Source organism: Ctenocephalides felis, unplaced genomic scaffold, assembly GCF_003426905.1.
Source record: "Ctenocephalides felis isolate EL2017-DRISC unplaced genomic scaffold, ASM342690v1 CF-g0.4_SCAFFOLD_01886, whole genome shotgun sequence".
Taxonomy (NCBI): Eukaryota; Metazoa; Arthropoda; class Insecta; order Siphonaptera; family Pulicidae; genus Ctenocephalides; species Ctenocephalides felis.
This window is the reverse complement of record NW_020538040.1, coordinates 125724495-125741149: the sequence shown is the minus strand read 5'-3', so window position 1 is coordinate 125741149 and position 16655 is coordinate 125724495. Positions and strand designations below refer to the sequence as shown.

The 16655-nt window shown below is 31.0% G+C and overlaps 1 protein-coding gene across 1 annotated transcript; it reads left to right on the top strand.

The window, feature by feature from the left end:
* Positions 1-143: 143 nt before the first annotated feature.
* LOC113375863 (conserved oligomeric Golgi complex subunit 3-like) lies at positions 144-2900 on the top strand. The gene is made up of 2 exons (XM_026615812.1): positions 144-414; positions 2808-2900. The coding sequence occupies exons 1-2, from the start codon at positions 169-171 to the stop codon at positions 2898-2900; spliced, it is 339 nt and encodes a 112-aa protein (XP_026471597.1). The 5' UTR covers positions 144-168.
* Positions 2901-16655: the final 13755 nt, after the last annotated feature.

Genomic DNA, 16655 nt, shown 5'->3' with positions numbered 1-16655 from the left:
ATTTTTCATATAAATATATAACTTTTTTTTTAAATTACTATCAAATTATTACCATGATTTTAATTAACTTTTAGACAATTGTTGATGGTGAATTATTCCAAATCAAACATCTACTGATCTTACGCGAACAAATTGCCCCCATTTCAAGTTGATTTTACTGTGAAAGAAATGCGATTGGATTTTAGCAAAGTGAAGACTGCTGCTTTTGGTTTACTTCAGAAGCGAAAGCAATTGTTTTCTTTGGGAACTAATAATGCGATTTTGGAGTTTTTACTTGATGGAACGCCCCAAGTAAAGGAACAATTGCTAGATTCTCGTAAAGATGTTGATCGTCAACTGAAAACTTCCTGTGAAAATTTTATTCGAACATCAACTATTTTATTGGCTGCACCTCTTCTTGATTTCAATAATAAGGTAAGAGAATTTCAGTTATTTTAAGTGTATTACATACAAATGCATAGCAAAATATCAAATATTGTAAAAGCATATTTGCTGTATTTATATTTTACATAAAAAATAAGCAAAAGGATTTTTTTTTAAATGTACACATTTTTTCTTGTTTAATTTCTCAAAGGTGAAGTTTGTTTTCGCCATTTATATGTAAGCAGAACTTTAAAGATTCAAAAGCTATTCAATAAAACTCGCGTTTATCAATTTGCCAAATCGTTACTTTATAATTAGCAGAAAAGTGCAAAAGAATTTGTTTACGTTTCCGCACAAAATCCTGAATCTATTTTGAAAATTTATAAAAGGTACAGAAGATATCAGTTGGCCATTTTGCTGATCAGTTTTTGGCAAAGATCGGCCGGGCTGTTTCTTTTTAACTAAATATTAAAACTGGTAGCCTTGTATTATTATTTATGGGAAAATTGATGAACTTCTCATTTCGTAATTAATCATTAGAGGTTTATTAAACATATTATTCAACAATCAATAAATAACAAAACAAATTAATCAATGATTGATATTGTTTTAAATATTTTCAAATTTTTATTTTTATTCTTATATTATGTAAAGATTATTATAAATTTGTATAAATAAATTTAATCATACATATTTCGTAGATGTGTAATATAGGGTCCAGCAAATAATGGATTGATTACAAGCGTCCATTGTTGTCTATATGGATAGAGTTAGAAAATGTATTGGAGCTTTGTGAGTACACTATAAAATAATGTTTTAGTAGTCATTATTTCCAAAGACGTATAGTTACATGTCAGCTCATTCTTTGATGGTGTCTTCATTCTTGTGTATGGAAATCATGGTATGGCTGTTACAGTGATTTCCGCTTGTTAATTTCACATGTCACAGACCTTTGTGCAACTTATGTTAAAGCAATTGAATGGTGAGATGTAGTTTTAACAAGGAAGGGACACTTCGCACAGATCAAGTGAATTCAAATGTTTCCAGGCCACATCATTTCACATAACATGTCAGTCAGAACTTTTGCTCAATCTATCTCCATGTGATTTTTTTCTAAGGTTCATCCTGGAAAAAAGAATGTACACTAACTGTCCTCAAGCCATCTATGCCTTAAAAAGCATTTAAAGCAGAATTTGCAAAGATGCTGCCTGAAATGACAATATTTGATATGAAAAACTTCAGAGCTGACCTAACCCTCTAAACATTTAGCAAAACAAACATTTTGGTTAATGTTGTCATTTAATATTTATAATTCTTGGAAATCCATCCATTATATCTGTCGGACCCTGTGTTTATAATTGTGCATACAAACTATACTATGTTTATAAGGAATGTAAACATATGTGTATGAACAAAAGTCGTGTCAGCTTAGGGAGAGAGCATATTATCTCATATTTCTAAGAATTGATTAGAATAAAATACAAATATTTGAATTGCGAAGTTAAAATTATTTGTTTGACGTATATAAGTGAGCTTTAGAATTTTTGAAAAATTTGTTTGAATATTTTTAAATTATCCTAATCGGATGCTCCGTTTTCTCAAAAACTACCATTTTTGCCCCATATTTTCGAAAAGCTGGGCCTTCCTTAGCCAAAAACTAATCAGTTCGTCTCTTCGTCAATACGAATCGAATGTTATTTGAATCAAAGAAATCGGTTGATCTGTACTCTCGAAATCGTCGACGAAAGTTTGTATCCACACGCACACACATGCCAAAATATTCAAAAAGCTTTGAGTTGTTAAGATATGGAAAAATGTTCATTTTTAGATTACTATACTATAACATACCCTACAGGAAGTTGAAACCGTAAACGAAAACCCTAAAATATTATAGTTCTACTGAAAATGCTTGAATTATAAAAATGTATTAAGGTTTAGAAATGTATTAAGAATGATGAGCAGCGCTTTTAGGACATAGGTACAACCGCGTGTTTATCCGCTATAATTAATACAATCACGGATAATATAAGTCTGTTTGAAAAATATCAATTAGAAATCGCATGATTAGTTTTTAGTGAAAGGAAAAACTTTATTTATACCTAATTAAAATTTTGACCTAAATTCGCACATTCACGCCGGGCCCGATTTTGGTATGTTTATCTCTGAGGTGGCGCGTGGTTATTGTCTCCGAAATGTGGGTCACCGGCGGCCCGCGCCGCCCGGTGGAACAGTGTTGTGCGGGAAACCGGTGGCCCACGCCGGCGTGAATGTATTAAATTAATGAACATTACTAACGATAGCAGTTCAATCTTAATTCCTATTTATTAATTTCATTATTTGCATGTATCAGGAATTTAATATTATAATAATTTCATTTAAAATCTGCAAAATATGTGTCAGTCAAAATCTTGAGTACTATTATCTGTAGCTTTATTGAATTCTAGGTTGCAACATTTTTTCAAAATGTAGATGAAAACAAGCTGTCAACTACACTTAAATCACAACCTTGGGCTGGACCAAAGAGATTGGTGCGATAGTACAGGAAACTCAAAATTAATGAAAGCCAGGCTTGCTGGTCTTCAAAGGTCCCTTCAGTTGTACCTTTCGAACAAGGATACTGAATTCATACTGTTCAGGCCTATTAGGGTATGTCGCTTATTCTAAAATAAATAAATATATTATTTTAATTTAATTATTTAATATATTGTATTAATGTCAATATCCTAGAAGATCAATATAATATTATTATATTGAATTTAAAGTTTCATGAAAAATGTTTTATTTTTACATATCTGAACTTAATATATGCATTGCTAGAAATGGCTTACATATATTACTTAAAACATGCAGAACTTTTTAATTACTTTTTAATATTCATTTTTAATTTAATCTCTTGTGCTTTGTAGAATAATGTTGTAGGGGCATTTGTAAAGCTAGAACAGAATTTAAACAATGGTGGCTATACCTCTGATGAAATAATTATTGCTGGGTGTCCAACTCCAGAACAAGTGTCGGTCTTGCTTTCTTCAGCCAGTTTAGTGGCTGAAGGTATTCCTAGTCAACCACATTCTAAAGAATTACACGTAAGATAAGTTCTGCAAGGAAAGAACTAACAGTTGCTGAAGAATCACCTGAAATATTCACTTCTCAACAAGAATCTAAAATTGGTAAAATATTTGGTATTTATTCTGAAATGAAAATGTAGAATTTTCTTTGATAACATTTCATACAAAAACTAATTTCAATTAATAATAATCCATCTATTATCATAAACATGAAACATGATGTTAATAAAGCTTGAATTTTTTTTTTTGCAGATGATCCAGAATGAACCCTGCTCAAGTAAAATTGTTTTAAAATCAATAATATATAATTTAAAATCTAGATTATATAGTTAATATTCATCTATTAGAGTTGTAAATTATGTAAAATAAATAACTATATATTTTATAAATAAAATGGAAAATATAATGTATAAACACTTATCCCTCGTTTCACATAGTACTTGTTTTATACGTTCTCGATTTTATATGGAAATATTCACATTAAACACAATAGAAAATAACAAAATGAGCGGAAATGTTATATGGAGCACAACAAAAATTTATAATGAACTTTCGAGCAATATAAAAGTGATGTTAATAATTTCAAAATAAAAATAAAGAAATATTATATAGGCCTAAATGCAAGGATAAAAATATCTTATAATATATTCATCCACGTTCACTGTTTGATGTACCATTGTATAAATTTTATATATATACAGCAGTGTTGTGCTAATATTTTTTTTTACCGGAACGCTAAAATTAAGAAAACGGTTCTCATGTTTGTTCCGGTTCAGTTCGAAAAGGAAAGAAACAAAAATCATTACAATATCCTTTTGTGCATATATGTATGTTTATTACAATAATAGGAACGTTTAATACAAATTAGTTAAACTATTAATTATAAAATTTTTTTATCAAATTATTTTCTGTTTGTAGCGATTTTTTTTTACTTAATTTCTTAAGAAATTTTGAATGTGAAAATATTTATTATATTGTTATAGTATATATACATATAAATTAATAATATAATGAAATTTTGATTAAATTTTTGAAATTTTTTGGTTAAATATAATGAAATTTCGGTTAAATTTTGGTTAAATATTTCCATACTTATATACATAATTTGTCGGGACGCGCAGTAACGACGAGCCTTATGCTTGCGCGTCGCTCTTGCAAAGCGACTTTATATGGGCGTTCTTGAACTGGTAGCGCGCGCACTATCTTAAGTTTTTCCAACTTTTCTCCCAAAGTTCCACTTAGATTTAAATGAATTTTTGAATAATAGAAGAAAAATGTACAGGCTTTTGAATGATGCTAATATAAAAGTAGTCAAACAAGCCGCACTAGTAGAAAATGGAAAATGAAAAATTATTTTCATCGTTTCACGCACTAACAAATAATTTTTTCACATTATTTGTTATGAACAACATAGACAAGATCAGTACAAATAGAATGACGTTAACAGTTTTTCGATATCTCTCATATTTCCGACAAAAAGTATGTTTGAAAAAAGGGGCCACTTTCACATGTTTTCACTGATATCTCGGCCAAATAATGAGCTACGGATTTGAAATTTGGTATTTCGAATTTTCTCAAAAATACCTATAAAATGGCATCAAAATTATCTAAATACCAGGGTGGGGCCAATTCTGTATGGAAACACGCCCATACCCTTTGAACAACATCAAAATTAAAAAAAAACGATTTCTTACAAAAATTTGAGAATATTTCGAAATTTTCAAAAAAAATCAAACATTTTCAAAAATTTTCAAATTCTCAAAAAATAAAAGAAACGATTTTTTTTAATTCAAAAATTATCAAAAAAATCAAATTTAAAAAAAAAATTAAAAAAATTTTTTGTAAGCATACACATAAGATGCTTGTAGAATACGCTCGTCGCCCAATAAGCACATATAAATTTACAGTATGTATTTATAATAAATAATCTATTTAAAATTATTTAAAACAATTATATATTATTTTCATACCTCGAATTTTTAATTACGGTACGGGAAATTCCAGCAATTTGCCTTAAGGCACGATGCCATGCGCATAGATAAATAAGCATAATAGTGCATAAATAAGCATAATAGTGGTGGTCATGCGCCCCACTAGTTATTATTAACTTCCCGTAGGGCAAGTTATAGTAATTGCAAAAAAATCGAAAATGAAAATTTTTATATATCTTTACGTAAACGTTTCAGAGGTTTCTGAATATTTTGGCATACCTTATTAGAAAAAATGGATGTATGTGTGTGTGTGTGTGGGTGTGTGTGTATGTGTGTGTGTGTGTGTGCGTGTATGTATGTGTGTGCGGATACAAATTTTCGTCGACGATTTCGGGAACACGGATCAACCGATTTGAATAATTCATTTTTAAGCATTTGATACGTATTGATAAGGAGACGTACTGATTAGTTTTTGGCGAAGACAGGTCTAGCCGTTCCGAAGATACGGGGCAAAAAGTGCCGAAAACAGTTTTTAAGAGAACGGAGCGTCCAATTTGAATAATTCAAAAAACATTTTACTTGTATTGACAAGATAAAGAATTGATCAAATTTTCATGAAGGCAGGTCTAGCGGTTTCGGAGATCTAATAAAAAAGTAAAAAAAATGCCATTCGGCGGTTAAAAATGATCATTAGACATATGCACATCAAATTATCAGATATTTTATAGAGATTTTAACAATAAGTATAATTTTTTTTTACATTTCTATGGGTTCCGTACCAATGCTTATGAGTTAGACGGCGGCGCGTCGCTTACGCGCTTGACATTTTATCTCTATGCAGTTAAAGCAGTACGATTGCTTTGAAAAAAAGTTCAGAATTTCCAAAATATGTCAAAATGAAGAAAACATTTTTTTATCAAAAAAATTTTTTGTTTTCAAAAAAAAATTTTTTCTTTCGAAAAAGATTTTTTTTTTCAAATAATTTTTTTTTTTTCAAAAAAAAGTAATTTTTTGTCAAATTTATATTTTCTCAAAAATCTAATTTTTTCGAAGTAAATTTTTTTCAAAAATGTTAATCGTTTTTAAAAAAATAATAATTTTTGTTACGGGAAGTTCCAGCAATTTGCAAGACAGAATTCCACTTACAGCTAGTATTGTCTAGGGTTGCCAGCATGATGCATTAGCATTATATTTATAGAAACTGTGGTCTATATATAATATATTTTATTTGTAATGAAATAGTAACAACACTACGTGCGATTATATTTATTATTTATAAGATGTACATAATATTTAAGTATTGAAAATGAAAAGGAAAGTATTGTAATTTATGATGTTGACTGTTCGGCAGCAGACGGAAGAGAGAGTTCCGACCCTAAAGCTTGCACTTTGGTTCTCGCGTAGTGTTGCCAACATGATGAGCCAAAGATAATGTTTAACTGTCAAATTGAGGTGCGATGTGGGTTGCCAGGTCGCTACAGATCACTCTCCCCCGGCGAAAAGTTTATCTTGAACTTCGGGCTGCCATCTTGAATTTTCTTGTAAATTTTTGTTGAGTTTTTTTTTTTAAGTTTTTGTTTGATTAATTTTTGTTTGTTTGTGGCCGTGGCCGTTTTTGCTGGCGGTCGCCATGTTGTTTGGTGCATCGTTTGCTTGCTTGTGGCCGTTTTGTATGGCGGTTGCTGCCATGTTTGCTTGGTGCGTTGTTCGCTTGCTTGTGGCCGTTTTGTATGGCGATTGCTGCATGATTGCTGCCATGTTTGCTTGGTGCGTTGTTCGCTTGATTGTGGCCGTGTTGTATGACGTTTGCCATGTTTGCTTGGAGCATTGTTTGCTTGCTTGTGGCCGTTTTGTATGGCGGTTGCTGCCATGTTTGCTTGGTGCGTTGTTCGCTTGATTGTGGCCGTGTTGTATGGCGTTTGCCATGTTTGCTTGGTGCTCCCTGTCCGCTGCCGTGGTGCTTATAATCGACTCATTTTCCAGGTTAATGAGTGATTTATTGAGCACGTGTTGTTGTTGATTTCAATGTGCGTGGTCGGAATCTCCATTGTAGGTACTAGAACGTTCTGTATTTCTTGCTCACTTGTAAATTATGCACATGTTTCACTTCCTTCTCACTTTATGCGTGTTTTTTATTCACTTTCGGGGTCACCAATTATAGAAACTGTTCGGCAGCAGACGGAAGAGAGAGTTCCGACCCTAAAGCTTGCACTTTGGTTCTCGCGTAGTGTTGCCAACATGATGAGCCAAAGATAATGTTTAACTGTCAAATTGAGGTGCGATGTGGGTTGCCAGGTCGCTACATATTCAAGTGTTGGCAGCAGCCGGCAGCGGCAGTTCGTTAAATTGACTGTTCATTGGTTCAATGCTTTGGATAGCAATGGGAATGCAATATACCAAACCGAGTTAAAATGGGGTTATGTGTTGGTCGTGTTGTTAGTCAATGTTAATCAGTATAAATAAATGTTTTTTTTTATCGGTTGTCAAACCATATCGTCTGTGATAATAAGAAATAATTCAATTTAGTATTTATTGTTATTATTCAATCACTTTTTAACTGTTAACTAGATATAAAAATATCTCTTACAATGGTAAGTGGAGGTTTATTTATAAAGTTATTTATTATTGAGAGCAGTTATATTATACCCCCATGTCAGGCATTAAATTTTTCAAATAGTGTAGGGCAGGGCATGAAGGTCCAATTTGACTTTGTGCATTTATATTGTGAAAATCAAACCGCAATTATATCACAACAAATAACACATATCAAAGAAACAACTATTTGACTAGTTCCGTAAAAATTCATCATTGTAGAAATATTTCTCTGGTGTTTTTTTCAAAATTTGTTACTTGGTCCTTTTTACCCCGTAGGCGGGGTAATCTGGGACGGCCATGGGACAGACAGCTCCGATGAAGTAATAGTTACATTATTCAACCAATGCAATTATAAATGTCATTGGTGCATTTTTTACGGAGATAACACTAAATGACCTTGATTTGGAATTCATCAGCAAAGTTGGAGTGTTTATCTCTTGTAATTTTTTTTATTTTTTATACCTTTGCCAGGGTAAAGGTTTAGTTGGTCCTCAGGGTCAGCTTTTATAATGGCTATAAAAAAAATAAAAATTTTGAATCTATCTTCAAATTAACTATACATCTTATAAAACAACTGAATAACGAGTACTTAAAATTAATATTAAGGTATCGCAAACTAAACCACTGTGCTCACAAAGAAATAAAATACTTTTGTCATGGATTTTCAATCATTGCCGTTTATCTCCCAATAGCAATGTCGTAAGAATCAAGATGATCGCTGATTATACATTTTTTCTCTTTACTTTCAAATATTGCTGTTAAAAAATTCTTAACTTTACTGGTTTTTGAGATATTGATAATGAACCTTTTTACCTGTGGACCTTTAAGCCCCGCTCTACCCTATTTAAAGAGTATACTCAATTCCTTTATTAACTACTTAAAAGTTGAAGAAATATTTTCACTTTTAATCATTATTCTTATATTACACTATGATGACTTACTATTTCTTTATATGATACACTATAATAATTATTTTTCAGTTCAACAATTGCTGTCCAATGTGCTCTGAAAAGTCAAATACATTAAGACGAACTCCTGATAAATTGCAAGATATCAAATGTGATGATCTATGTGCAAATCATAAAAATGACCACCTTTTAAAATGCTTTGAAAACTTTAAATCACATTTAACCAATATTGATTCTACAAGTTCCTGTACTTCGAACATACTGGATGCAATGATAAATTATCTATTAGATAAATCTAAATGTTCAAATCAAATTGGAGTGATTAAACATTTATTAAATTATTTATCTGATGGTAGCAATTTTATAGAAGAAATGCATGGTATATTAAATTCCTCAGAAGTATCTAAGTCAAAGGAATTATGCAATGAATTCGAAAGTCAATTAGAGAAAAATAAATCGAATTTATTTACTTCATATTTGAAACTGCATGCAAAAGAGGTACCTGACGTTTTGATTCAGTTATTTAAACATGAGGATGATTTGGAATTGACGACGGTGAATTCAATGAATAAGAATAAGATGTTAAAATCATATATTGAACAGTTGAGACAATCTAAAGGAAAATGTTTCAAAAATATTTTACTGAAAATAATGGAAATGTTCATATTGCATGACATTAAGTATAATATTTATAATTCTATACTCAGCAATAGATTCTCCTTTTATTCTAAGTGTGTTGATTCTTGTTACCCTATGCTAGAGCATCAACCTAAAAACAACACATTTGCAGAGAAAGATAAAATTTTGCCGAAGAAACATGAACAGGCATCAAAAGTATTTAATAAAAAAAATAATAAATTTGCTGCTGCAAACCATATAAATAGTTCAAAGATTGCAATTGATGATATTGACCTTTTGAGTAATAATCATAATAAAAAATCTTCAAATAGTGATAGATGTGAGTTAAAAGAAGTGCAAAATCAATTCAACATTCAATCTGAAGATCGAGGATTATTTATAATAGATGAAGAAGATTCTCAACCGAATAGTAATTCAAGGATTGAGAAATTACCGAATAAGTTTGGCACTAGTAAAAATTTTAATGAGAAGCCCTACGATGATACCATTCAGGACAGAATTAAAAAATTTATTACTAGTAAAAATTCTATTACTAGCCAAAGAAAACAATCTAAAAGAGAACTTGCTTTTGAACAGGATATATTGAATGTAAGTAAATTGAACATTCAATCAGAAGATCGAGGATTATTTATAATAGATGACGAAGATCAACAGCCAAATAGTAATTCAAGGATTGAAAACTTACCAAATATTTTTGACACTAATCAAATGTTTAATGACGAGCCCTCCATTGATACCATTCAGAACAAAATTAAAAATTCTATTACTAGCAAGAGAAAACGATCAAAAAGGAAACTTGCTTGTAAACAGGATATGTTATTAGTAAAAGAGAATGATGGGATGAATACTTTAGATTTCAATTCAACTCCTTGTATAAAAAAGGATTTCAATAAACTTCAAGCAAATAGTAAATATGATAATAAATCATTTTATTCAGAGCAACTTATTTGTCACCAGAGTTCGAAGAATTCAAATGTTCAAATACTGTCTGTAGAAAAGATTGAAGGTAGTAATATGATAGATATAAATGCAATAAAATGTGGTAATAGTAAAATTTATAATGACCCTAGAAATACTTACATTACACATGATTTAAGACTTCTAACACTTAAGAATGAAAATGGATTAGGTGTAGAAACATTGTCAGTAGAAAAATTTGACAAAGAAAACATAGATTTCAACAAAAGTTTAAATACAGAATCTTCACCTTATACATTTAATAGCAGTTATGATCTCAATGAAGTCTTAAAAAATGATAACAGTAATTCAAATATTAAACAAGCATTACCAATAGAAAATATAGCTGTTAATGTTACACATACTGAAAATTTTGAGGAAAAAACAGAAATTATAAAAGATATTCTCTGTGATGAAGCATTAAACAAAAATATGAACCATTTTGACATATCGGTTGAGAATGAAATCACCTATGAAAGTTTTACAAAAATGGTAGAAAAAGAAACCAACCATATTGTGCAATGTTCAAATCCTCAATTTGAAATATCATTCAAGATTGATTTGCCAGAACTTTATGAAAAAATGGAAGATAATTCACTTAATCTTATATCTGATAACAAAGAGGTGCATGATACAGATAACATAGGGATTGTAAAAACTAATAATTTATCAGAAGGAGTTTTAGTTAATAAAGATGCTAATAATGGATTTAATTTAAATAATGTTGATGGAACAGATGAACAGTCTGTTGATGATCCTGAAAAGGTCAACGTTCTTACTTCTATGCCTGGAGCAGAAAATATTTCTAACATTACTTCATTAAATATGAAGTCTATGCAAATGGATAAAAATGTAATTGAGTCATCTCAAAAAACATTGGATGTTCTTGAGAATGATGCTGAATGTAAACTAAAACCTGGAACATTCAGTTATCAGTTCAGCAAATGCACAAATTGTGGATCAAACAATAATCAGAACAGAGGTGCATTAACAATCGAGGAAAATAATAAAATTACTGATTTTATAGAAAGATCCAAAGCTGCTGCAAAGGAAATGAAAAATAATGCTAATGACACAACACAAATCAAGAAAATAAAGCCATCAAAGACTTGTTTATCTAAAAAGCGTAAACTACACGAACTGATCTATCTTAGTGATGACAGTGATACTACTGAAGATGAAATACCCGTACAAAAAAGTAATAAGAAAATTGGTAAAAAACAGGAATCGAAAAGAAAAGAACCAAAAAAGAAAGTACTTGAAAAGAAAGAACCGAAAAAGAAAGAACTGAAAAAGAAAGAACCGATAAAGAAAGAACCAAAAAAAAAGAACCAAAAAAAAGAAAAATGAAATGTACAAACTAAATAATATGGTTAAGAATTGCTAGTCATTTTACTAAAATCTGCATCTAATATTATTTCAATGATTTATGGTTAATTGGTTAAACTGTGATAATAGTATTTAAGCTCTATTTTTAAATAAGAGTAATATTTATGTTGAAATTAAAATACTTATAACACAAAATTGTTTTTATTACACTATTTGTTATATGAACATAGAATTTTTATCATGTGTTTCAAATCATATATTTAAAAAGAAGTTTCATAACTGGCAAAAATAATAGTAAAACATACACATGATTAATGGGCATGTTTTACTATTTTGCATGATTATTGTGTATGTTTTAATGTATATCATTAATGCATATAAGTATATATATATATATATATATATATATATATATATATATATTTCAAAGTAACTAGCAGCCCATTCGTCGAAATAAAAAAGGTATAAAGTATTAAAAACTTTTATTTATACGTTTTGACACAAGATGCGTGTCATCATTCAGCAACTACAACAATTTGAAAATTTTATTTACTAATATAAACACCAATATAGATTAATTATAACATAGAGAAACATTATACATACCACAGGACAAAAACACTCAAAAAATTATTTTAAAAAATTTAACTTATAACATAATAGAAAAAAACATTTTTTTGGAAAAAATTATGAATAACTAAAAGATTTGAATACCGAGCCAAAGACTCGACTGTAATCTTTCACTAGGCGTGTTGATAGGATATATATATATATATATATATATATATATATATATATATATATATATATATATATATATTAGGGCGGGTCGATTTGTATGGGTAAAAAAAGTCACATAGGCACATATGATTTTCGGATACTAGGGATCAAAATAAGATACTTTGCGGAGAAACCGTATCTTTAAAATTAATTCTGATGTCCCGTGCATTGACCCAAAGATTGGGAATAATTTCGAAAAATCCTGGTTTGGCTCATCTAGAGCGCCCCAATAGTGTCCAAATGTATGACCGACCACCTTTTACTTTGGAAGGCCGATCTACCCATGCCCATGGTTCACCCCCTTAAAGGTATCTCATACAAAAATTGCATCATTTTTGGTACTTCAACATGACAAAAATCAGCGAGGAAAATAATAAATTTATTTTTATTATAAAATTTATTTAATTATAATATATGTAAATAAAACTATGTAAAACTTATAAACTATTGCTTGAACGATGGACATGGGTGGATTGACTTTTCGGAGTTTGTGATAGTCGGTCATACACCCAACAATCTCAAAATATAAGATGTTTCTTAAAGCATTACATTTTTTTACAGGAAATTTGAAATCAGTTAACATGATATCACTCATTCCAACCACATTCATATTTCAAAAATGTGTGATTTTGTTTGCAGAAATGACGAAAAAAACGCGTTTTTAGTCGAAATTAAGTCAAAAATGTGTGATTTTGTTTGCAGAAATGACGAAAAAAACGCGTTTTTAGTCGAAATTACTTAGACTTAAAGAAAAATGCATATAATCGAAATGGAAGGCGATAATGAAAATAGAATGACTGACCACAAGAAAATTTTCAGCTTGTGGGACAAATACATTAATAAACTGTACGATAGAGAAAATCGTGTTGACGATATTGAGATCGAAGAAGAAAAAGAGGTGGACGAAAACGAAAAAGGACCGAGCATATTGAAAAGCGAAGTCGTGAGAAGAATAAATGATATGCGAAGAAAGAAAGCAACGGGAGATGACGACATACCGGCGGGCCTGCTGAAAGAGCTGGGCAACAACTGATTAAGGACCAAATTGTTGAACCAAACATAACGAACGGGCGTGTAGCCATGGGACTTTCTGGATGTCACAATGATAGCACTTCCTGCACTTCAGAAAAAGACCAAAAGGAACAAGTGCAGCGACCACAAGGCGATCAGTTAGACTTCGCATACCGGAAAAGTATTGGCCAAAGTTAAATAAGTTTTAGAACTTTAGTCAGAATTAAAATCACAATTTTGATATACAAAAAAAATTGAAAAAAAAAAAAAAATTTGAAAAAAAAATTGAAACATTTCTTTTCAAAAGCAATTATTTTGTTAAAACAAGCAGAAAGTTCTTTGAATCATTCAAATCGGACTCTCAGTTCTCTCATAAACGGCCATTTTTGAAATGGCTGGATCTGCCTTTGACAAAAACTAATCACCTCTTCTCACAATCATTACAAATTCAAAGTTTTTTAGATCATTCAAATCGCAGACTCCGTTCTCTCAAAAACTACTCGATTTGTATTCCTGCACCATTTACTCCGTATCTCCGTGCTGTTGGACCTGCCTTTGCCAAAAACTAATCAGCACGTCTCCCTATCAATAGGAATCAAATGTTTTTTGAACCATTCAAATCGGTTGATCCGTGTGCCCGAAAACGTGGACGTAAAAATGCGGACATACAAAACACACACACACATCTATTTTTTCTGAGGTATGCCAAAGTGTTCAGAAACCTTCAAAACGTCGAGAAATGCAAAAAAAATCATTTTCGATTTTTCGCCCCATTACTATAATTACCCTACGGGAAGTTACCATGGAGATGTTTCAATTGGAGGAAGATACATCACCACAATAGAGTACGCAGAGCTACAAAACATAATGAGCAGAATCATTGAAGTGGGTAGAAGATACAGAATGGAAATCAACATCGACAAGTCGAAAGTTATGAGAATTACGAAAAGAGATGAGCCCCTGAGGATAACGGTAGAAAATCGAGAATTGGAAGATGCGGATTTTTTCGAATACCTGGAAAGCATCCTGACCATGAGACGGATACTGCACGAGAGAAATCAGGATAAGGGTCGCAAAAGCCAAGCTTGGCTGTCACGAAGAAAAGAACGCTACGGACGAGCAAAATGAGTCTCGACTTGCGGAAGGGATTGATAAAGTGCTATGCCTGGAGCATAGCTCTGTACAGATCAAAGACATGGCTTCTAAGAAAGGCCGACAAGAACTACCTGAAGAGTTTTGAAACGTGGCTCTGGAGAGGCGAATGGAAATGATAAAGTGGATGGATAACATAACAAACAAAGAAGTCATGTGAAAAATGGTCGAAGAAAGGACTCTATACACCGAGCAAAATCTTGAAAAGAATAAGAAACTGGTTCGCACACGTTCTGCAATAGGAGCGCCTACTATACGACGTAGTCGAAAGTAAAATAGATGAACTGAAAAGAATGGGAAGAAGAAGAATGCAAATGATTGACGACTTACGCGACAAGAGAGAACTCAGTGAACTGAAAGCGCAGGATCAGGACACATGGGAACAAAAGTTTGGAAAGGAAAATACATTACAAATATGTAAAAAAGGGGGCAGGGATAGTGGCAGGCTATCATATATTATCGTGCACATAAAACTCTGTTTTTCATTTCATACTATTTTAGCATGATTTATCTGAGTCCACCCATCACAATTTACCTTCCGACGCCACTGTATATATATATATATATATATATATATATATATATATACATATTTTTACATATGGAATGATGATAGGCAGAGGCGTAGCGTGCTTTGGCGGGGCCCCGTATTAAAATTTGTTTGGGGGCCTCCTCAAGAAGATTTTCAAGAATTTTTTTTCACAAAATATAGAAATACATAATATTAAAGGAATATTTATTTATCATTATCTATCTAATTTTCTAAATTTTTCACAAATGATTCCAGATATATTTTCACTCTCCTTATCTTTTTTTTAAAAAAAACTCACTTATTTAGTGATCTTTAAATTTTATAAAGTTTCTGTCTCTAGGAACGTACAGGTCTGGTAGACATTTATGTCCTAAAGTATTTACGTAATTTTTATTCAGTTTTAATTTTAATTTTTTTAGCAGTTGCGATTTTAACTGTAAATTTTAATTAAGGGCCAAGAAAAAATGCATACTGTTATTTCGTTGGGAAAACTGGATGCAAGCCTATTGCATCCATCATTGTACCTTAATGAAATAAATTTCTTAGATTTCTGCATTCAAACCTATTTCTAGAACTATCAATTGGTCATGATCATATGAGATATTTTACAATATTTCTTTACAGTAATTCAGTCGACAGTTTTCCGGTAACGTTTATTAATTCTCGATTTCAAAAAGACAAATGTCACTACTTACGTCGCAAAGGTTTTGAAACCTTTGTTTGGTTTGTGAAATTAATATAACCAAACAGCAATATTTTAAAACATCAGGAGGTGAGGGAGAATAATCTTGAGTATAAGTATCGAGCTTCCAAAAAATTCCAAGTACCCCTAACCCCTATGCCATGCGCCTTAAGGCCCCACTATGCCATGCGCCTTAAGGCCCCACTAGTTCCTTTTCTAATTTTGCAACTCTGTTGTTGAGTTCAAATACTTTCTGGTTTAGCTTAACTACAGTTTGATGGGCATCCAAAATCTTTTCAAATAAATCCACCTGTTTCTGAAGGTCATTGATTTGTTTTTTACTGTTAGCTGTTGTATTATCTGATAGCTGTAGTAATTTCATTATATCTTCCTTCTCATTATGCGAATTTTTAAATTTTTTCTACAATTTTGTAATATTATTTCTTGGCATTTACTTTTCTAATAAGTCTTTATTTCCTTAATTTTTTCTCTTATCTTATTATAATTTTATCCTCCTTTAGTAATATAAGCTTGATATTCCGATAATTCATTTCCTAAAAGTTAAGCAAGGTTTTGCATCTTAGAAATCCGATCATTGTCATCATTTACATTTGACTGGCCTTTTTTTAAATTTTTTGTTACCTTTTTGGGGGGATTTAGAGCTTTGTCGCGATCCCTGTATTAACTGAATGTTAACACTTAATTCAATGA